The sequence below is a fragment of the Chiloscyllium plagiosum genome, unplaced genomic scaffold (genome assembly GCF_037043375.1).
Source record: "Chiloscyllium plagiosum isolate Xiang-an unplaced genomic scaffold, Cpla_swu_hap1 HiC_scaffold_15, whole genome shotgun sequence".
Classification (NCBI taxonomy): domain Eukaryota; kingdom Metazoa; phylum Chordata; class Chondrichthyes; order Orectolobiformes; family Hemiscylliidae; genus Chiloscyllium; species Chiloscyllium plagiosum.
This window is the reverse complement of record NW_028270153.1, coordinates 31,267,471-31,290,314: the sequence shown is the minus strand read 5'-3', so window position 1 is coordinate 31,290,314 and position 22,844 is coordinate 31,267,471. Positions and strand designations below refer to the sequence as shown.

At 39.2% G+C, this 22,844-nt stretch overlaps 1 protein-coding gene across 1 annotated transcript in view; it reads left to right on the top strand.

The window, feature by feature from the left end:
• Window positions 1-689: 689 nt before the first annotated feature.
• Window positions 690-22,844, top strand: part of xkr7b (XK, Kell blood group complex subunit-related family, member 7b) — a 200,864-nt gene continuing 178,709 nt past the window's right edge. Inside the window, exon 1 of the mRNA XM_043710492.2 lies at window positions 690-1,345. Coding sequence (XP_043566427.2) covers window positions 690-1,345 — 656 coding nt within the window. The remainder of the gene's footprint in view (window positions 1,346-22,844) is intronic.

Genomic DNA, 22,844 nt, shown 5'->3' with positions numbered 1-22,844 from the left:
GAGAGACAGTGAAAACGATGAACTCCAACCCCAAGCAACGTTTGAGTGTTGGAGCGATAGAATTAAACTCAAGATATTTTAGTAGTTTTACGGCCACTGTAATAAATATCGGAGTTAACGTCTCCCGAAATCCTGGTTAAGATTATCCCAGTGCGAGCAAAGTGTTTTATTGAAAAGAGAAACATGCTGTCATGGTTATATCGGACGTGCAGGTGTGAGAAGGCGAAAACGTGTGTGGGGCTGGAGTCAGCCCGGGCTCTGATGGTGTTCAGTTCACAGCGCACAGTCAGCAGGGCTCGGTTTGGGGGAAGGGGGTGCGGGGGCTGCCTGTTGAATCCCTGCCTTGGGTCTCTCTGTGAAACAAAAGGGTGAAGCGCCTGTGCAGACTCGGTGATGTAGCCACGTTAATCGAGCTGGGCTCCAGTGGGAGGGTCAGATCCAGTGGCTGTGCAGCCAGAGCAGGGGGAGGAGCGGGACTGGCAGCTTGATTCTCTCTCTCTCTCTCTCTCTGCACAGCTCAGCCCCACCCGCAGTCGCCGGAAGTTTTATTTTCCCCTCCCTCTAGCAGGAGGGTTTTTTTTACTCTTAAAAAAAGGCTCGGCATCTGCGGAAGTGAGTGCTAGTCTTTTTGTGTGTGTGTGTGTGTGTGAGTGAGAGAGAGGGGGGTGGGGGGAGGGTGCTTGTTCAACATGGCTGCAAAGTCGGACGGCATGGGAGGGACAGCGTCCGTCTCGTTGCAGAATTTAGGTCAACGCCCAGCGGAGAGTGAGTGCGGGGAGAGGGGCTTGTCATCCTCGTCCGCCGGGGCCCTCGCCCTCGCCCCCGCCGCCGCCGCCGGCGCCTCGTCCTCCTCCTCCCATTGTTGTGAGCCGGGCTCCGGCTGCTGTCACAGCTCCTGTGTCAACTCGGTGCCTCGCCAGCGGGAAGAGTACTCCTTGGCGGACTGCTGCTGGATCCTGGGCGCCTTGCTGGTCTTCTTCTCGGATGGAGCGACCGACGTGTGGCTGGCCGTGGACTATTACTTCCAAGGCGACTACTGGTGGTTCGGGCTGACGCTCATGTTCGTGGTGGTGCCGTCCCTGGTGGTGCAGGTACTGAGTTTCAGGTGGTTCGTCTACGACTACACCAACAGTAGCGGTGGGAGCAGCGCCCGAGCCCGGGCTGCAGCGGCGGCGGCGGCGGCGGCAGGAGGAGGAACTGGCCCTGATGAAGCAGCCGATCATTTCAGCACCAAGGAGAGCGAAGCGGGGCAGCGCCGGGCTACCCGCACTTCGACCTGCTGCCGCTTGTGCATGTGGTTCCTGCAGTCTCTCATCCACATCCTGCAGCTCGGGCAGGTCTGGAGGTAAATCTGCAACATTCAACTGTATGTTCGTTGCTTACAATCTCAAACAGTTAAGCACCCCATCCCCTCCTGTTTTATTAAAAAAAACTGGGTTCCTTCTGCTGTGTATGTGAATCTAAATACTGTGAGGGTATTTTATGTAATCAGAGACAATTGAAGAGTAACATAAAGCTATCCATTGCAACGCCCCTTTTTAGAAGTAAAATTGGACCTCCAATCTGTGGGACATGAACTTGTTCAGTTTGCTGTTTTGAATCCAAATTTGATGGCTTTTTAAATCCACAAAACAGATTAATAATCGGAATAAAGCCTTTAAGTAAATCGTAATTACAGTAAACCAGCTTCAGTAGGAGGAATAAGAATTGTAAATCAGTTTGATTTTACAAGCAAAATAGACCAGTACTAAGGAGGAAGCTTTGTTCTGGCCAATTATAGTCTTGAATTCATTTTGACTGTCTTCAAAATTGATAGTATTTGCCCTTTTGACGAGTGTTCGCTCTCCCCATCCAGCGCAAGCAATTTCCAAAGTTTGACTGAACATCGGGAACAATGCAAACTTGTCCTTTTATTAACCTACGTCTGGGATGGCCAATAGAGAAACGGAATGATAGACTTAAGAAATAGTTTTAATTTTCCAGTATGATTGCTGGTTCAACACATTGTTAGTTATTGTTGACTTTGAACATGCATTTCTGCTTTAAACATGGCACAAGGAGCATTTTATAAACACAAAATTGAGAGCAGGAAAGGACCAGTAGGCTGAAGACCAGAAGATCCATTACGTTTCCTCCACTTGATTTTTGTTTTAAAAAACTTGTGCGCCACATGTGACTGACTTTTCTTTGTGTAATTTAAAAAAAATCTAACTTCCCTCCCCATAGCCAAAAACTGGGGGTTTACATGACTGCAGTAAATCAGGAACTCGTGGAGAACTGTGATACATTATAACTTAGACTTTTCCTTCGTTGACTACTCTTTTATGGATAAAAGTTAACAGGAAGCTGTATGATAGAGATGCTTACTCATAACCAGAATGGATACTATGCTTGGAAGTTAATGTAAAAGTGATACTATTCACATATATGCTGTAATCAAAGTAATATAACTTGATTTCATTAGCCAGTTTCCAGTAATATTTGTTGGAAGCCACTTAGTTTACAGCTGAGGTAACCAAGTGACAAAACTTGACAGGAACCAATTATACCATTTACATGAACTTTTACCTTATTCTCATTCTGGACTCTAAAATAATGGATTCGGTAATTATGGATCTCATTAATTCTTTATAGTTTGAGACCTCGATAAATAATTCTGTGGCAGATACTTAACTTCTTTGACTAGCTGGGGACAACAAAACTTCGACTAATACTGGCTGTTACTAACACCATCAAAAGTAATACATGGAACAAAAAAGTACAATGTAATTTTCCTTCACATTGAAAATAAGGAAACTCCACCCCACCCCAACTCCATTATGATTCACAGCCACTGTTCATTCTTAATATCTTGCTCAAAAACAATTGGATTCCTCATTAACAAGTGTAAAAGAGGCAACTTCTTTATATTTATGTTTGTGAAACAAAATCACCTTGTAAATTCTGTGCATGATAATGACAATAAAGAAGTTGGCAACGGTTGAAAATTACATGACTGAACTGTTTACACTGATCCATTCTGCTTTTCTGAGCAAAAGGCCGATGTCAGCAGCAGTGAAAATCGGAGACCTGGCTTTGTTTCCCCTCTCCTCACCCATATAGTTGTCATTTTTTTCGCTGTTAATGTCAGATGCAGGACAGTAATGAACAGCAAGAGAACTACCAGGACCCCGAAAACTAAATCCCCAATAATAATCACCGCCCACGACAAACTTATTATGGCATTTAAATTTTAAATATTATAAATAATGAAAAATAACTTTTTTAAAAAAAAAAGTACCATTACAACAGCAGCGTGCTGCCCCTTTAGGAGGCGTTACATAAGCTGATAACAGCAGAAGTGCCGTGGCCTCGCCGCACCTTATGGTTGCTGGTCTTTGTGTGGATCTCGAGTCAATATATACCCTGCTGCAGAAGTCTGACTCGAAGGGCGAATAAAGCTTTTATTCGCCTTCATTGGCGATGCCCTGACTGGAAGATCCGAGTATATGTTTCCTTGAGCTATTAATTTGCTTAGTTTTAGAATAGATAGAACGGTTTTGTGTAATTTGATACTTAAGGCAGTATCAGGTTGGTACAAGGATGTGATTATAATCTTTCACGCGCGTACTAACCATCTCAATCATTTTAAATATTGAACTGATTGATAAAATCAGTTTTCGTTACAATAATAACAAGAGGCACTTTTCTGGTGATGAGCTGAGCACCATATACAAATAAAAAAAAACAAGTCGTTCAGGAACGTGCTGTACCTAACCAGTCAATGATACCTCAGTCTTAAAATTCAAGTTTTATTGTGGCTGAATATGCAGGCCAGTTGTATGTTTAGGAAACTTTAGTGTATCCACATGACCCTATTGTGTTTGGAATTTAATAAATGCCTCAAAGCGCAATGTGCCCATTTGACAGTTGAATGGTATGCTGAAGCATGATTTAAGACTGGTGCATTGTGTTATTATACTTTTCTCCCCCAATTAATATGTGGTGTAGATTGACTGACTGAAGGATAAAAGGAATTTGGATAGTCTGTCTCAGATGCTAGTGAGTGTGGATTCATAGTGGTAGTGGGCAGCCTCACTGAGGGAGTTTGTAGAACTGCATGATGAGGGAATGGGCGATTCACACCAATATTACGCAATGTTCAGCTAAAGCTGATATAATGACAGGGCGTAAAGCAGAGATCAAGCCATCCTTAGAATCAAGTTATGCTATACAGTACACAGGGTTGAAATGTGCTAAATTACCAACATTAAAGTTGAAAAATCTACTTAATTTAGAGGATATCCCGATGGCAGAATGTTGATTAAATTGGAAAGTGTTATAGTCTTTAAGGAACCCTAATTTGTAACTAAAATCTCCTTCAATTTGCCAGCAGTGTTGGGGAATTAATTTCCTACCAAGAAATCCTTTTGGAAGATTTAAAGTCCAAACAATGGTGTATTTGTTCTTTTAATAGATGAACCGGATTGAATAGGAATTTGATAACATGCTGATTAAAGATTCTGACTTAGGATTTTGGTGGTCTTAAAATTCATCTTGCCTATCATTAATTCCCTTGATAGAACATTTTAGCTTAATTCAGTTGCAGTTTTACCAAGTTAGAAGTCCTGCGTGGGCATTAGATTATGATAGCTACAACTTGCAATTACTTAGTATAATAGGTATCTCAATTTGTTTCAGAGGTGAAGATGGAAGCTGAGTACAATTGCCATGTCCCATTTGAAACAATGCACTGGTACTGAAGTCCAGTTACTTCCAGGGTTGTCAGAAAAGTTGAAGATTTCATCAAATTAATAAAAGTCTCCAATGTACCTGTCTGATGAACGCAGGTTAACAGAACACTGGATTTCTGTACTTAACATGAACTACTTTAACAAATCAATTCTCAACTAGCTGATATTCTAATCCCTTAAACACTTCTACACATATGCAACAGACAACAGTCAGACAAACATAGGTGTTATAGGTGGAAAGAAAACTATTGGGGAAACATGGTTCAAGGGCAGCAGTTCGCAGATTTTGATGAGGTGACTCCTGCTTCTTCTGAGTCCTTCTGATCTTCTTTCCAATCTGTTCAGTTCTTTACAGAATCCCTAGATTTGTTGACACATTAATTCAACCTTTCAGTCACTAGTTTGAGGCAATGGTTTCTGGCAAATGGTGGGGGAAGTTAATTGTCTTTAAGTTCTTGGTTACTTCACTGCAGAAAAAGAAGAGAGAGAGAGATGCTGTCTCCTGCAGCTTTGAGACCTTCTGCCTCAGTCATGTTCACATAAATACTGCCCATCAACCAGAGAGTTGTTATGCTGATGACTCCTGGCCTCAACAATTGGTCTTAATTGGAAAAGCAAGTCAGTGGTTTGACTCTGTGCAAAGTTTGCTTTGAATACCCACCCACCCACAGTGCCATTGAATCTTAAACATCTTCCCTGCTTCTTGAACAGTGTGAACTCAAGTCATAATGTGCTCCAGTAACTTGTTTTTAAAAGTGCACTTACTCCTTTCACAATCCTTGGTTTAAAGCAGCCATTTCCACATTTTTGTTTGCAATTCAAAACAAAGAAAAATAAAAATTGTGTGCTGTTTACACAGGAAAAGACTCTGAGGAGATATCTAAAAAAGTAATTTTTTTTTTTCAAAAGTGCTTCAAGATCATCTTGTAGCTAATGTTATCTATTAACAGCATTATCCATAGTAAGTGCTTTTAAAAAGTGGTTCACACTATGATTAAGTTTTCAAAAGGAAAAAGATTTAACCACTTCTGAAATTGTTGTTGTCACTGTTAATTGGGCTAAAATATCAAATAGCTTTTAGAAAGTCAGTCAATGAGCTACAGCATTTAAAATGTATTTCTGTTAATCTGTTTTATAGATAATGGAACACTTATAAGGAAATCCTTGTGCTTCAGTCTAACCTGTGTTACGGAATGTGTTTCATCTTAGTGTGTGATTATGCAATTAAGGAACCAAGAGGGTAGCAAATATGGGACTTTAGCACCTGTAGTAAGGGAACATCTGGAAAGGAGCTTCCACTGAGGAAGACTTCAAGTTGAAGGAGGAACTGGCTATTGATTTGTGTTTTTCAAGTAAGATTTTGATTAAATATCATTTTAATACTACATTCTATTTCATCATTCTAATTTCAGAGGTACAGGGAGATGGTAGTTTGACTGTCACCTACCAAATGTGTGGGTGACTTAAACTAGGGCTACTCAAAAATAGTTCTGTTAGATGTTATTATTAGCTTGAATTACCATACTTGGGTTGTAATTATTCTACACAATCAACACAAAATGCAACTGTACTTTTAAAGAAAACATTAATTTGCAATGCACATGCAATCTAAACTAACTGAGTTAATAGGAATGGAAAATGGACAATTATCCAACCCTACAATAAGGCACTGTTTTTAAAAAAAACAAAAGCCGTGTTTCAATTAAAAACAAAAACAGTGTTATTTAAGAATTTGTAGAACACTGGGAATGAGGAAGAAGTGAAGATTTCAACTCATCCTGTATACTTAAAGGAGATAAAGTTGAACCTTAATGAATGGCAGTGGCAGATAATGACACATTGCGATGTATGTTCCACCACTATTTCCAATTGCTCCAGGATACTGATATTTTTTCCAGGACTGTTGCATGACTTTTTATTTTGACAAGAGCAAGATAATTGCTTTCCATTCTTTGAAAGTAATGTTTTTTTATCTTGTGAATGGCTCGGCTAAGGATTTGCTTTTGACAATGTCAATTCTATCACTGGAAGAGCAATCACTAGTCACTTCCCAACAAGGAAGCTATTTCTTGCTCCCCTTAGAGGTAACTTATTGTTGGAAAGTAATAGTTTGTGCATCTCTGTGACAGGAATTAGGTCAGGTAGCAATAGGGCAAAGACTTTTAGTAAGACCTGAAAAAAACAACTGAAGTGTTGTCATTGCAAATATATTGCAAATTCTGCTGAATCAGTTTTGAGAGATGAAAATTACTTTGAATTTTTTTTTATTAATTCTTCCATGGAATGTAGATACAGCTGGCTATTTATGGGTGAAGAGGCAATGGGCACATTTGCCTATTCCTAATTTCTCTTGAGTGTACTTTTAATGCAATAGTTTTCCAACTAATAACATGCAGTCCAAAATAAAGGAGCATCAAATGAGTATATATTCCCTTAAACCCATGGCTGATAAAATATTTTTTATCCAGTGTTGGAGCTGTATTAAGTCAACAAGAAAGGGAAAAAAAAATTACCAACTGCTGTATCTGCAATCTTTGACTGTAAGTGAAGAAGTTGCCTTCTAAATTTTTATTTGGCTGATTATGGATATACCACAGGACTATATTAATTACAGATCTGGAGCACTGAAAGAATTTTACTTACAACTCAATTAAATTGAGCAACCTTTTCCTATCAGGATTCAGAATGTGTAGTTGAAGCTTTGGATTTGTACTCAGATTTATAATGACAGTTTTCATTTCCATTCTCCTTTTTTGCAGACACTGCATGTCATTTTCAATCACAAATGGAAAAAGTGGAATAGTTGACATTCAACTCCAACAAATGAACTCAAAACGCAGTTCAATAAATTGGCATGTTATTTAAAATGCAGAATGTTGATTCTGGCTATTTATTTTGCAGATGAATGTAATATCAGCATCTGCTTGTTTTGAAGTGATACATATCGTATTTGGTTGATTTTAAAAGCATACAGAATCTTTGCATGCTCCCATTTTTGGCCTGGTATTTGTGATTAGCAGTGGACAAATGGTACCACCTTTCTGTACACTTCCAGTTGTCTATAGATAAATATAGGCTTATAGACTGGGATTTAGAGTTATTAAAAATCCAAACATACAGGTCAACACTCGCATATTATTTATGTTACAAGATAGTTGGTGTATTAATGTTTTGACTTATAACAATCATAAATTAAATTGTTCTAATAAAAGTTGTTCAGTAACTGCAGATGAAATGCTCACTCCATAAATTACAAATGCTTATTTTTTCAATCAGGACGCATCTTACCTTTTCCACATTTTTTTTTCATCCACCTCGTAAAATATTGGAGTTTCACATTTGAAAGAATAGCATGTGTCCAGTTCAATTCATTGTGTCCTCTTGGTTAATCCCAGAGTTACATTGCTGAATATTTAGATAATTGAACTGAATTGAATTTATTGTCACATGTACCAAGCACCGTGTAAAGTTCTATCTTGTGAGCAATGCAGGCAGATTACAGAGTTAAGTAGCATAGATAAGTAAATAATAGGTAAACAGCGGCAAAAACAAAAACACATGTACAGGCGAATGTTAGGAGTTTTAATCCATTCAGTAGGATAAAAACTCTTTCAAAACTGGCAGGTGCATGTGTTCAGGCTTCTTTACCTTCTCCCCGATGGTAGAGGTTGTAGAAGAACATTGCCAGTTTGGGGTGGATCATTGAGAATGCTGGCAGACTTTCCTTGACAGCAGGCCTCAAAGATTTATTCCATAGATGGGAGGTTGACCTTTGTGATTTCTTCATTGTGATAGCAATGTGATATTTCATTGTTAGGCCACATCCCTGAAAGTAAATTGATCTGCAAGTCTGCTTGACCCGAGAGAATATCTAAGATATTAACCAATCTTGTAAAAGTGAGACTTCATTGTTGTATTTGTCCAGAATAACTTAGAGTCATAGAGATGTACAGCACGGAAACAGACCCTTCAGTCCAACTTGTCCATGCTGACCTGATATCCCAACCCAATGTAGTCCTACCTGCCAACACCTGGCCCATGTCCCTCAAAACCTTCCTATTCATAAACCCATTTAGATGCCTTTTAAATGTTGTAATTGTACTAGCCTCCATCACTTCCTCTGGCAACTCATTCCATACACATATCACCCTCTGTGTGAAAAAGTTGCCACCTAGGTCCCTTTTATGTCTTTCCCCTCTCAACCTAAACCTATGCTGAGTTCTGGACTCCCCTATCCCAGGGAAGAGACTTCATCTATTTATCCTATCCATGCCCCTCATAATTTTGTAAACCTTTCTAAGGTCACCCCTCAGCATCTGAAGCTCCAGGGAAAACAGCCCTAGCCTATTCAGCCTCTCCCTATAGCTCAAATCCTCCAACCCTGGCAACATCCTTGTAAATCTTTTCTGAATCCTTTCAAGTTTTACAACATCTTTCCAGTAGGAAGGAACCCAGAATTGCACACAGTATTCCAACAGTGGCCAGACCAATATCCTGTACAGCCACAACATGACCTCCCAACTCAGTACTCTGACCAATAAAAGAAAGCATACCAAACGCCTTCTTCACTATCCTATCTACCTGTGACTCTACTTTCAAGGAGCTATGAACCTGTACTCCAAGGTCATTTTGTTCAGCAACACTCCCTAGGACCTTACCATTAAGTGTATAAGGCCTGCTAAGATTTGCTTTCCCAAAATGCAGCACCTCGCATTTATCTAAATTAATCTCCATCTGCCACTCCTCAGCCCATTGGCCCACCTCATCAAGATCCTGTTGTACTCTGAGGTAATGTTCGCTGTCCACTACATCTCCAATTTTGATGTCATCTGCAAACTTATTAACTATACCTCTTATGCTTACATCCAAATCATTTCTATAAATGACAAAAAGTAGTGGACCCAGCACCGATCCTTGTGGCACTCCACTGGTCACAGGCCTCCAGTCAGAAAAACAATTCTCCACTACCACCTTCGTCTTCTACCTTTGAGCCAGTTCTGTATCCAAATGGCTAATTCTCCCTATATACCATGAGACCTAACCTTGCTAACCAGTCTCCCATGGGGCACTTTGTTGAACACCTTACTGAAGTGATTCAGATGTCATCCACTGCTCTGTCCTCATCAATCCTCTTTGTTACTTCTTCAAAAAATTCAATCAAGTTTGTGAGACATGATTTCTCACGCACAAAGCCATGCTGACTGTCCCTAATCAGTCCTTGCCTTTCCAAATGCATGTGCATCCTGTCCCCCAGGATTCCCTTCAACAACTTGCCCACCAACCTCAGGCTCACTGGTCTGTAGTTCCCTGGCTTGTCCTTACTACCCTTCTTAAACAGTGGCATCACGATAGCCAACCTCCAGTCTTCTGGCACCTCACCTGTGACTTTCAATGGGGACCAGCGATCACTTCCCTAGCTTCTCACAGAGTTCTAGCATGCACCTGATCATGTCCTGGGGATTTATCAACTTTCATGCATTTCAAGACATCTAGCACTTCCTCCTCTGTAATATAGATATTTTTCAAGATGTCACCATCTGTTTCCCTACATTCTATATCTTCCATGTCCTTTTCCACAGTAAACATTGATGCAAAACACTTATTTATTATCTTGCAATGAGGTTCTAAACAAAAATAGTACACTCGATGGCTATCTGTGAAAGTAGCTTTGATATTGATTTCCAAAGAAGCTGACGTAATTGTGTTCCAGCACCTTGAGCATCAATTGTATGTGTTGCTTGATGTAAAATAAGGGATTTATTTTAGTAGAATCGTATTTACATCTTACAAAAAAAGCCCATTTAACCTATGAAATATTTTGCACGATATCAAGCAATCTGAAAAACCTAAGCATTGCTAATGCAGGTGACTCATTTGGAATTGACCACAAACATTATCATAAAAATAGTAAAATTATTAACACAGCAAAGAAAAAGAAAAGTGCTATGTTACTTGGTGCAGTGGGAAGTTTAATTGTACCAGATACAAATAGTAACATCATTGAACTTTTGCAGAATAATGTTTGATTTGTTCTGTTACTTCAGAGATGGTGCCTTTTAAAATTTAGTCTTTTTAAGTATCATCAAGGAAGATATGCCTGGCAGCAGTTGACTCAGTTTTCTTTGACTGCAATGTACATAGTGACATGTCAGAACCGGTCCTTTTTAAAAGGGCAAGAGTTGATGTTGAATCCTAGGATAGCAACCAAGAACAAATAGCATGAGACAGATAAGCAGCATTATTAGTTTGTAAATGTTTCAAGAGAAAATGTGTGTGCATTAGGGGTGGCTCAGTGGTTAGTACTGCTGCCTCACAATGCCAGGGACCCAGATTCAATTGCACCCTTAACCATAGAGTTTGTGCATTCTCCCTCTGTATGTGTGGGTTTTCTCTAGGTGCTCTGGTTTCCTCCCCACAGTCCAAAGATATGCAGGTTAGGTGGATAGGCCATACTAAATTGCTCACAGTACACAGGGATATATAGGTTAGGTTGATTAACTATGTGAGATGCAGGATTACAGGGAACAAGGATTGGGGTCTGGGTCTGGGTGGGATGCTCTTTGGAGGGTCGGTGCAGACGCTATGGGCTGAATGGACTGCTTCCACACTGTAGAGGTTCTATGATTCTGTGATCGCATTAATCAGATTACATTTTTAACAGTGAATTAAAATGGCTGTGCATTTTACTATTTATCACACCCTAATTGATTTTGAATTTTAAAAAGTACATTTCTGGAAAATATTTTGATTCAATTCTATTTTGCAATGGTCAAGATTATTGACAGTAAGAGATTAAAAAGAGAAAAATACTTCATTCAGTCTAAATCTTGCGCCACATTCCCTCTGAAATTAAGCCTAGGGCTGACCCAAGTGTGCGCATTCATTGAAGGTGATACGAGAGGGAAGTGGGCTGTGTTTCTAGAGTGAAATTAGGTAGTCTGATGGTGTCCTGCTTATCCCTGAGCTAAGCTTCAATCACTTATTTTCATTCTAAGGTTTAGCACAGTTGGATTCAATTAAATGAGAGGTCAAGGAAAGAAATGAAATCCAGGTGAATGTATAAGATTCTTGGCCACAACTAAATAGAATGGCTTGTACAGCTGGAGGAGGTCCCAGTTTGATGTATGATATAATTGAACGTTCAGCACTTTCATCCAGAGCAACTTCAACAGTAAGAACATAGTGACCCAAACCACAGTTTTAAAAAAAAGACTGTCCACAATTGTGGCACTTTGTTTCTGTTTATCTTTACCCAGTGCCAAATTTACATATTACCAGCAAACAGGTATAAATCTGCTATAAATGTACAGTGGTGCGAGTAGATTGATAACAGTTTAACCTTTCTCCTTTAAAAGCATTGCCTACCTCAGCTATTGTAGTTCGATGTCTTATTTACAAACGTACTTTATTTTGAAATTATGGAGATCTAGCTGTCCCTAATATGATTTGACCTCAGGATGTACCCTTTCACGTGAGTTGCACTCTGTGATTTTAAAGAGGCTGTCATCTTAAATTCAAATCCATGGTGGCAAAAAGATCTTATCCATAGAAGACGGTACAACCAAACAACCTTACATGAGTAATGTACAGAATTTAAATATAAATTATGACACTTTTTTTTACGCAGAGAGTGGTAAGGGCGTGGAATACCCTACCTGCTAATGTAGTCAATTCAGCCACATTAGGGAGATTTAAACAATCCTTAGATAAGCACACGGATGATTTTGGGATAGTGTAGGGGGATGAGCTGAGAATAGTTCACAGGTCGGCGCAACATCGAGGGCCGAAGGGCCTGTTCTGCGCTGTATTGTTTTATGTTCTATGTACTAATTTGCATCAAAAAGCAAAATTACAGATTTTCTCTAGAATGTCTTTGTCTTCAGCATTCACTGATGAGGATATGCATCTCACTATATACAACTTCTGTGTTTAACTCAAGATTTTGAAAAATATGCAATATCAACAACAGTTTTTAATCCTTCAGCATGATAAATAGTATATTTTTTTCCAACAGCGAGTAAGGTTACTGAAGTAATTGTTTCTTTTTTAATAGAATTGTTGATGTGATTTGTCCCTGCAACTTGAAACTAGAATCACAAAAAGAACAACTGTTTTGAGGAGTGTAATCCCAAGGTGGTTTCATATATCATTTTTGGTTTGTATCTTGCATGACATGTGATCTTGAGGGCCAATGCCTGCCAGATACTGCGAAGGAATTGTTCTTCACATCCCCCGATATTGACTTTTTGAGTGAACTGAAATGGCTGCCTCTGTTTCATTCATAATTTCTGAGATAAACGAGGAGGCAGCAAGTCTAGCACAGCAGTACTTAGAAGGCCATTTGCTTAATGTGTAACATGAATCAAATCATGTGGTGAAATTTTGGGTGAACTAGCTGGGAAACCTAAAAGCTTATATATCAGGCACTATTTCCTAGAATTGAACTTTAGATGTTCCCTCTTGTCAAATTGTGTGAACATTTCTGCCTTCTAATCCAATTCAAAATAAACATGTGGTATTATGCATGTTATTGTGAAACTTATTGATGGTCATATGATATTTTTAAATAGCTTAAGTAAGAGCTGGTATTTATAAAAGTACAAATTATAATTTAGCTATTTAAAGTATTAACAATGGTTCGTATTTTAAGAGAAGACTTGGTTCTATATTTTGAATGTAATCTGAGCAAACCTTAAAGGAAAATCAAATTTTATTTTTATAAAATATTGATGTTTTATTCACTTAAATTTATTTGTAAAAATCATTACAATGCAGTATGAAAGCTCTGCTAGGGATTGTGAGGAGATCAATTACAAATCCTGTTTCTTCAGCACGGTCAGCCATCTCCCAGTAATGCTTGATGGACCCCTAAACATGTCTTCACCTTATGCAATTATCCTGCCAATCCATGTCCCCTAAGATCATCTATGCCACCTTTAGTTTCTCATGTATCCTGTGCCCCCATGTCATCTCTGTGCTCCCAACATATTTACCACAGCTGCTAACCTAGTATGCGCTGCACAGTCCTCAGAATACATTCAAAGTCAATGACAAAACTTCAGATATATTGAAGCAAAAGTAAACGAATAAAAGCCTCAATATCATTGATTAGGAGAAGAAACTCTGCCATGTGAAAGAAAATCTATGCAATATTAGTAATCCTCTTTTATCAATAGACCAGCAACCTCATAAATGAGGCAAGAAATTATAAACTCATTCATTCTTATACCTCCTGTGTAGGAATCCATTACCACATGAAACAAAATGAAACACTGACAATGACCACAGTTGTCCAAGCAATAAAGCACTCTGAGAAGGAAAGAATAGAAGGTATCCAATTCAATTCCAAAGTAAATTAGGTATAATTATGTCTGATAATCAATGTAAAGGAGCAGGTGATTAGATTTGTTATCAAATGTCAAAATCAGTTTTTTTTTTAATCATCAAGAGATGAAGACATAACCCGGAAAGATATTTAATACATTTTTCACTGCATTGTGGACATTTCTTCATTAAGCAAATACTATAATATAGGTGAATAAGTAAACAGGTCAGTATGTTGAATCACGGTTCTAAAGTCACATCTACATTACGATACAGCAACTAATAGTGACAGCTAAAAACATGAAAATTCTTTGCATTTGCTCTTCACAATATTCCAGACTTCTCAGCCGGGTTTGTATCTTTTACATGAACTGTCAAAGCTGGCACACTTCAATCAGCTTCCAAAACCTTGCATCACCAAAGGAAAAGAGTGTGATGAAAAAAGTGATTTTCTTCCATTTTGCAGTAGTGGATCCACCCTCCGTGGGGCTGTTACGTGTGTTGCACCCTAGTTAGTGCAACCCCACACCAATGAGGAAGTTGGGAATGCAGAGGAAAAACAGATGTATCAAGAAGTTCTCAGTATTGACTATTCACAGACTTGTATGAGTCTCTCCCCCAAACTGAAAATTCAGCCCAATATGTGTTGCAAAATAAATTGAACCAATATTTTCCTCTGAGATTCAAAGAACAATATTGCTGCATTGCCTTTGACAATTTCCTTGATTTTTATCTTGCATAGAAATTAATTTTACCTAAAACTCAAAGTGGTTGTCATTTTTAACAAAAACATGCAAACCTTGTGTCAATTGATCTGTCTGAATTTATAGCTTCTCATTTTATTGGTATTTCTTGACACTTCATTTTAACATTCATGGAGAATGCTGGGCCAAATTTAATATCTTACCTACTGCATTTAAATAGTCTACTAATCTTATCTTCATAATTAGCATTTACTCTTCCAAATTAGCAACTTATAAAAGCAGATTTTCATTCACTTTATTTTTTTCTTTCTCAAAATGAAATTGTGCCAAGTGCTTGAGGTGAATTGATTGCTGATTAAAACATGTCCCAAGGGATTATGGTTAAAGTAGCAATGGCTTTTATTTCAATGAAGCACATCATGCACCATTTCCCCTTCATAATTCACTTTGCTTGCTGTGTTAATGACTTTTATCTGAATGATTTGATACTGGAGAGCTGATTCTTTTGAAAATAGATGGGTACAGCAGAAGGAAAGAAGCACCTTTTGATAATTCTGACATTCATTAAATGGGTGTAATTGAATGTGCAGTGTAGCTTTGTAAAATCAATTAAGAGGAGCATTTCGTAAATGGTCAAAATGATAGGTTGCTGGTGCCATATTCTATTTGTAGTTGGCAACTTTTCAGATTATATTTTGCATGATTTGAATGATGTGGCTACATTTATATTACTTATTGTTGAGTTCCAGTGCTGAAACTGATGCTTAACTGATTTCAACAAAAAAATCAAATTAAATAATTGACACTACCTGACCATCAACCTCCTTTTTCAACTTGTATTTCAAGACCAATACACATTTATTTCCTATAACCTGTTTTACTCTATGTGATACTTAATTTACTTTAATATTTGTTGTCTGCTCTGCATTAGTAAATGGATAATTCGCCATTAGAGCATTGAGATTGCACTTATTTGGCATTAAACATATCCAAAAATACCAAGTGCAGCATGGAAATAGTCAATTTAGCTCATCTGGTCTATCCTGAACTGTAAGCTCCACAGAATGTATGCAATTTGAAGTCTATTGAAAATTGTCTCCTCACCAGCCAATCAAAAATATATTTATTTATTTTTGACAAACAATGAAGTAAGGTTTGATGAGGATGAAATATTAAAAGTGATGTACCACATCATAAATTTGCCAACAAAATTAAAGTCCATAATAGTACAGGGGGAGTAGCAATATGACTCCAAGATTGGCTAAAGGATAGACACAGAGTGGAGATAAACAGCTGTGTCTCCAGTAATTGGCATTTGTATCAAGCAACTCAGGACTAGCCATTCTTGAGGCACTATGGGCCATCAGTAGCAGCATTGTACTCCAACACAATCTGCAACTTCATAGCCCAGCATATCCCCCACTTTACCACTACCATCAAACCAGCTCAATGAAGAATTTCAGGGAATGTGCCAGGAGCAGCACCAGATATATCTAAAATGCATTGTCAAGATGGTGAACCTACAGAACAGAACTACCTGTGTGCCAAGCAGTATAAAACAGCAACTAATAGAGCTAAGCAATCCAACAACATATGGATCAGATCTAAGCTGTGCAATCCTGTCACATCCAGTGATGAATGGTGGTGGACAATCAAATGACTCACTGAAAGAGGCAGCTCCACTAATATCCCCATCATAAATGGTAGGAGAGCTCAGCATAATCGTGCAATTGATGAGGTTGAAGAATTTGCAAGAACCTTCAGCCAGAAATGCTAAATGGATGATCCATCTCGGCATCTTTCAAAGGTCACCATCATCACAGACGCCCATCTTCAACCAATTAGATTCCCTCTATGTGATCACTGGAAATGATGGAGACACTCGATACTGAAAGTCTATGTGCTTTGACAACATTCTGGCAACAGTATCGAAGATTGATGCTGGAGAACAACCAAGCTGTTCCAATACAGTTATAACACTGGGATCTAATGTGGAAGGTTGTCCAGATATGACCTGTATATAAAAAGCAGGACAAATACAACCCAGCCAATTACTGCCCCATCACTCTACTCTTGATCATCAGTTAAATGATGGAAGGTATCATCAACCGTGCTACCAAGCAGTACCTGCTCAGTAATAGCCTGCTCAGTGAAGCCCAGTTTGGGTTCCACCAGGGCCACTCAGCTCATTACCTCCTTACAGCCTTGATTCAAACATTGACAAAAGAGCTGAATTCCAGAGGTGAGGCAAGAGTGACAACCCATGAAATCAAGGCTGCAATCAACTCAGTGTGGCATCAAGGAGACCTTGTAAAACTGGAATTAATGGGAATTGGGACAAACCCTCCAATGATCTAAGTCATACCTGGCACATAGGAAGATGATTGTAGTTGTTGGAGGCCAGTAATCTCAGCTCCAGAATGTCTCAGCAGGAGTTCCTCAGGTTACTGTCCTCAGTCGAACCATCTTCAACTGCTTCATCAGTGACCACTCCTCCGTAAGGTAATTGGGCATGATTGCACAATGTTCAACATCATTCAGTACTCCTCAGAAATGGAAGCAGTTGATGTTCAAATGAAACAAGATTTGGAACAATATCCCGACATGGCTGACAAGTGACAAGTAACATTCATGACATACAAATGGCAGGCAATGACCAACTCCAATAAGAGACAATCTAGCCACAACTTCAAGACATTCAATGGTGTTGCCATCACTGAATCTACCACTATTAGTGCCCAAGGATGTTACTGTTGATCAGAAACTGAACTGGACTCACCATATAAATTCAATGACTATGAAAGTAGGTCAGAGGCTCAGAATACTGCAGTGAATAATTGATCTTCTGACTCCCCAAAGCCTGTCCACCATCTATGAGGTATTATACAGGAGTGATAGAATACTAGCCACTTGCCTGGATGGGTGCAACTCCAACAATACTCAAAGCTTGACATCGTCCAGGACAAAGTCTGTCACCACATCCACAAAAATGTATTCCCTCCATCACTAATACTCAGCAGTGTGTATTATCTGCAAGATGCGCTGTAAACATTCACCAAGGCTTCTGATACACACTTTTCAAACTAATACCTCTTCCACTTATAAGGAGAGGGCAGCAGATACATTAAAACACCATTATCCACAAGTTCCCCTCCTAAGTCACTCTCCATTTGAACGTATATCACTATTCTTCAGTGTCACTGGGTCAAACTCCTGAAATGCCCTTCCTAATGGCATTGCCAGTCAACCTTCAGCACATGAACTGCAACGGTTCAGGAAGGCAGCTCACCACCACCTTCTCAAGGGCAACTAGGGACGGGGAATAAGTGCTGGTCAGCCAGTGATGCCTACATCGAATGAGTGAAGTAAAAATATGTGGTAATAGAAATAAATACTGAAAGTATTTCACTCATCCAGCATAGCACATCATGTATATTTCTGTGTTAGGAAGTTTTAAAAACATGACTAATTTTCACTTGGTAGTGCAGAACTAGAATATTACTGAAAAAAATGCTGTCAAAGCTTTTTGTCTTGCACTTATCAGGACAGACATAAGAATGTCAAATTTCAGAAAGAGCAGCAATTTATACTGGATAGAAAAGAGACAATTTTGTTATGCAGTCTAAATTTTTACTCACTTTGCAATTTGTCTTGCATCATCTTTCTAGCAGCCCGGCCCGAATCCTCCTTTCGCTGCCATTAACCAAATCACCCAGTCTTATTGTTGGATAGAATTTTGAACAGTTCACATTCTCCATTCTCTTCATTCTCTATTTTGCCTTGACTCGAAGAGAAAGTCCCAAGGCATATAATACAGTGTTTGTAGGACTAATAATGATTAGAACTCTGGTACTTCTCATTTTAATTGTTTCCTGACCTCTGTTCCCTCTTTCCCCAGTTTAAAAAATGTCTGTTACTCTTTAAGTCTATTTCCTATCCATCTCCAAATTCCATTTTTATTTTAATACTGCTTCAGGGTTAAACAGTGGCCTTTATTGAGGAATTTTGTCAAAAGCTCCTTGAAATAGGATATTCTATTTCCACTAGTTGGTATGTCAATAAATATAGGTCATAATTTCAAGAGAACTAGCTGTGAGTTTAGGAGAAATATCTTTACTCGGTTATAAAGATTTGAAAAGTGCTGCCTGGGAAAGTGATGGAGGTCGATACCATACAAGGCTTTAAGAGAGCTGGATATATATTTGAAAGTGATGAATTTGAAGACTAAGGGGGTAGGGCTGGAGAATGGGACAAGCTGGGTAGCTCTTCAAGAGCTAGTACAGACGCCATTGGTAAATGGCCTCCTTCTGTACTGTACATTTGTGATTCTATGCAATACAGATGTCTCATTGCTGTTTACCATGTGGTTTAGAATTCACTTGACTGGAGTGAAGTAGGAAGAGAAATGTCACCATTATTAATCCCAATACAAGTCATAGACCACAAATAGAAATAAAATAGAGATCTGCTAACTGTTCAGGATGATCAACAGACACAAGCAATCACTCATTCGCTGATTACTGGCCATCTGCAGATAAACTGAAATCAAAGTTATGTATGTGGTCAAAATAGAGAATTTTCTTTAGAATATATCTAGGATAAATTCCTGGATCAGTATGTTTCAATCTAGCAGGGTCACTACTAGGCTATAGGCTGTCTTGCCATGCCAAAGAGCCCAGGTATATCCTGGGGTTATGGGTCTCCACAAGGAGGGTTGAGGAGCTTGGTTCGAGAGATTGGGCAGAATGTTTAAAGACCATAAGATAAAGGAGTAAAATTAAGCCATTCAACCCATTGAGTCCACTCTGCCATTTGATCATGGTTGATATGTTTCTCAATCTCATTCTTCATGTCCCCATAACCTTAGATCCCCTTATTAATCAAACCTATCTATCTCCGTCTTAATTATACTCAGTGACGTGGCCTCCACAGCTTTCCACAGCAATGAGTTCCACAGATACATCACCTGTATTCCTGATGAAAGGCTTTTGCCCGAAACGTCAATTTTACTGCTCCTCGGATGCTGCCTGAACTGCTGTGCTTTTCCAGCACCACTAATCCACCCTCTGAAAAAACCCATACTCATAAAGGAGTAGATTGTCTTGTTGAAGCCTAACTCCAGTAAGTCCAAGAAATCTGGGAAGATGTTTCTCCCCAAACCTCTTTCCCTCACAATGAGTTCTGCAGCTAAATCTGCCAAGCTTTCCGTGTAGACCTCCCACGCCACAGGTAGTGTACCAGCTGAGATAGGATGAGGCTGTTAATTGACCACTTAAAGTCTTTAAAAGACTGTCTTGTAGATGGCTACCTTCCCCTCACCTATTGCTCAAAATTTCAGACTGGTCAGTATAGGTGCTGGGTGGGATGACTGGAGGCAGCCACACTGTATCTCCAAGTCTGCTGGCAGGGGGATGGAAAAGCAGGCATTGATTTGTTGAAAGAACAGATCAAAGACAATGGAAAAAGGTGATAAATTTGGCCTGTACGTTAAAGGCATGAGTTGCGATCCTGGAGTCACAAGTTGTCTCCATTTCCTTGTATCAATTACAATGAACAGCATAATTCAAACAAGTCCAGTTAATTAGGGAGTTCACAATAAGTGATGTTGATAGTTGTGAGACCCCTGGAGAAACCCACTTGTGGCTCTGAGCTATTAAGTTCAGTTTTTATGGCATCATTTTAAGGGAACAGATGTGCCTTTTCTCATTTAATGAATGAAGCTGCTGGATATATCTCCACATTACTGGATGATTATTGGTGTAATCTGCACAAAGAAAGGAGCCTGGAAGACTGGGGGGGGGGGGAGGGGTCTGATTGTGGATGTTGTGGCCAGTATTATCAGCTAATGATTAAATTACAGTAGCTTTGGATACCATCTGATTTTAATTCATCTCTCATTGTGACAGATAGTGATGAGTCAGCCTTGTTCAATCTAATTTGTGGGATTGATGTGAGGTTGGTGGGGAGATGTGGGGAAGTTGAGGAAAGGGAGAAGTACTGACAAAATTACTGTTTTTTAATAAAGAAAATGCACAGATAACAGCTGTTTATTTTAGCTGTCACTGATGAGTTATATGCATGTTTTGTTCTGCTTGTAGTGGTGGTGTCTGGACTATAGACACATGCCCCTTGTCAATGTACGAACATTGCATAAGTGGCAGTTCTTAAACTATCACATTTTCTCATTTCTAATTGCTGACTCTCTTTAGAATTGGCAACAATAATGGAAGCGTATTGGCAACTCATGTTGTTATTATTCCCCTGCACTCTAATGGTGGCCATTCCCTCTATTCTGAGTTATAATTAGGTAGAAATCTCTTACTGACAATTGTTCCTGAGTTTTCATTGTTAATTGTGAGAATGTAATTGATGGCTATGTGAAGTGAGGCTCTGTGCCTTTGAGAATTATTGAATAACATTCACCGTCAAGTCTATCTTTTGAGAAAAGCACTTCCAATTTAAAAGATAATCTCTTCATTTCTGAGGAGTGATTTGATTTTTTTTTAGTCATCCTAATTTAGTTGGTGATGAAAAATTGAGATGGTGGCAATAAAAATGGGCGTAATAACCACAGTGATGATGTCGGTGAGGGCACAAACTAAATTAATGGCTTTTGTCCCATTGATTGACTAGTGAGCTGCCAGTTCTATCTGAGCTGTTTTCTTGGCAGCCTTCAAGGGTGAAACAGTGGGACGCCCATGGTTTCATTTAAAAACGATCTGCTTCTCTTAAAAGGTGATCTGCCGTTTTTGTGTATTAAATCCTTGAAGAATTCCCTTTTTAGTGAAGACAGAAATTGTGGATGAACCACGATTTGTGATCATACTGAATTATTAACTCTAATTTAGAATAAGAAAATTTCAGTGTTGGAGCTGTCTTTTGGGGTGATGGTAAACTTGAGGCTTGCATGTGCTCTCAGGTAGTTACAAAAAAAATTCAACTTTTTAAAGAAGGAAAAGGTAGTTGTTCCTTGGCCTGATCACTATTTATCTCTTAGCAAAGCAACTCAATAGAATTATTGAACTGATCATTTCAGCCGTGAATGCTTTTTGCGTCTTGCTGTTCACAAATGACACCACACTACACCAACAACACTGCTTTCCTGTTTACAAAATGTCGCTGCTAACTTATTTAAACTGCTGCATAAATGCTGTCTTAATCTTTCTAAGTGCAGGATAGCACTTTCTTCCTTTGTTATTGCTAGGACTGTGTAATTAGAATTCAGAAATGAGCGTGCTCTTCTGTCAATTGACCAGTTAAATTTATATTGTGATCAATAAGCGATCAGTACCTTCCTACTTTGCAAAGATGGGATCGTGGCTGGCTGGTTACCTGACTGAGGGCATAGGAGTTTTACTAGGCTTTACCAGTCAGTTTCTAAGTTCCTGTTGGCAGGGAGGGGTGGTCATTTTCCCCACAATGAGTGTGCACTTCAGTAGCCAGAGGCTACTTAGTGGAGGGGCCAGTCCTCCCACTCTCCCTGTGGTGGCCTGACTGCAAAAGTCATTTGTTTTAAATGAAAGAAAGATGGAGGGAAAGTGCCTTCACCTTGAAGTGCATGTTTGTTTACTGACCTGCCTGCTGCTTCTCTCACATGGTCCCTGGCCCATTTGCTGTGATAGTCTCCCCACTGTCATTAGTTGGCCAGTGGAGATAAGTTCACTATCCAATGTACATAGTGTCCTTTTGACAATCAGTGACTGATTCTCCTCCAAGAGCTGGGAATGGGTTCCGAATATATCTCCTGACCTGTGATTCCAACCCTAGGCGGAAAAGTCCAGTCTTCTGACATTGTCAGACATTTTTCGATACTTCATTACATTTTTTTTGATTTGAAACTTCACACTGTTGATGGTTTGAAACTACGGAGGTCATTTGTAGTTGTTTCAAAATGATGGGACAAATTCATTGATCTGGTGTTGCCAGCAGGGAAGCTCACTAATGAAGAAGCCGGTTGGAAAATCCGACGCATCTTCTCGGCTGGAGATATAAGGTTTGTTTTATTTATCCATACCAGTGGACTGAGAAAGTGTAGTGCTGACGTTGTACTTGTTACTAATCTGGCGCGATCGCACTGGAGTGT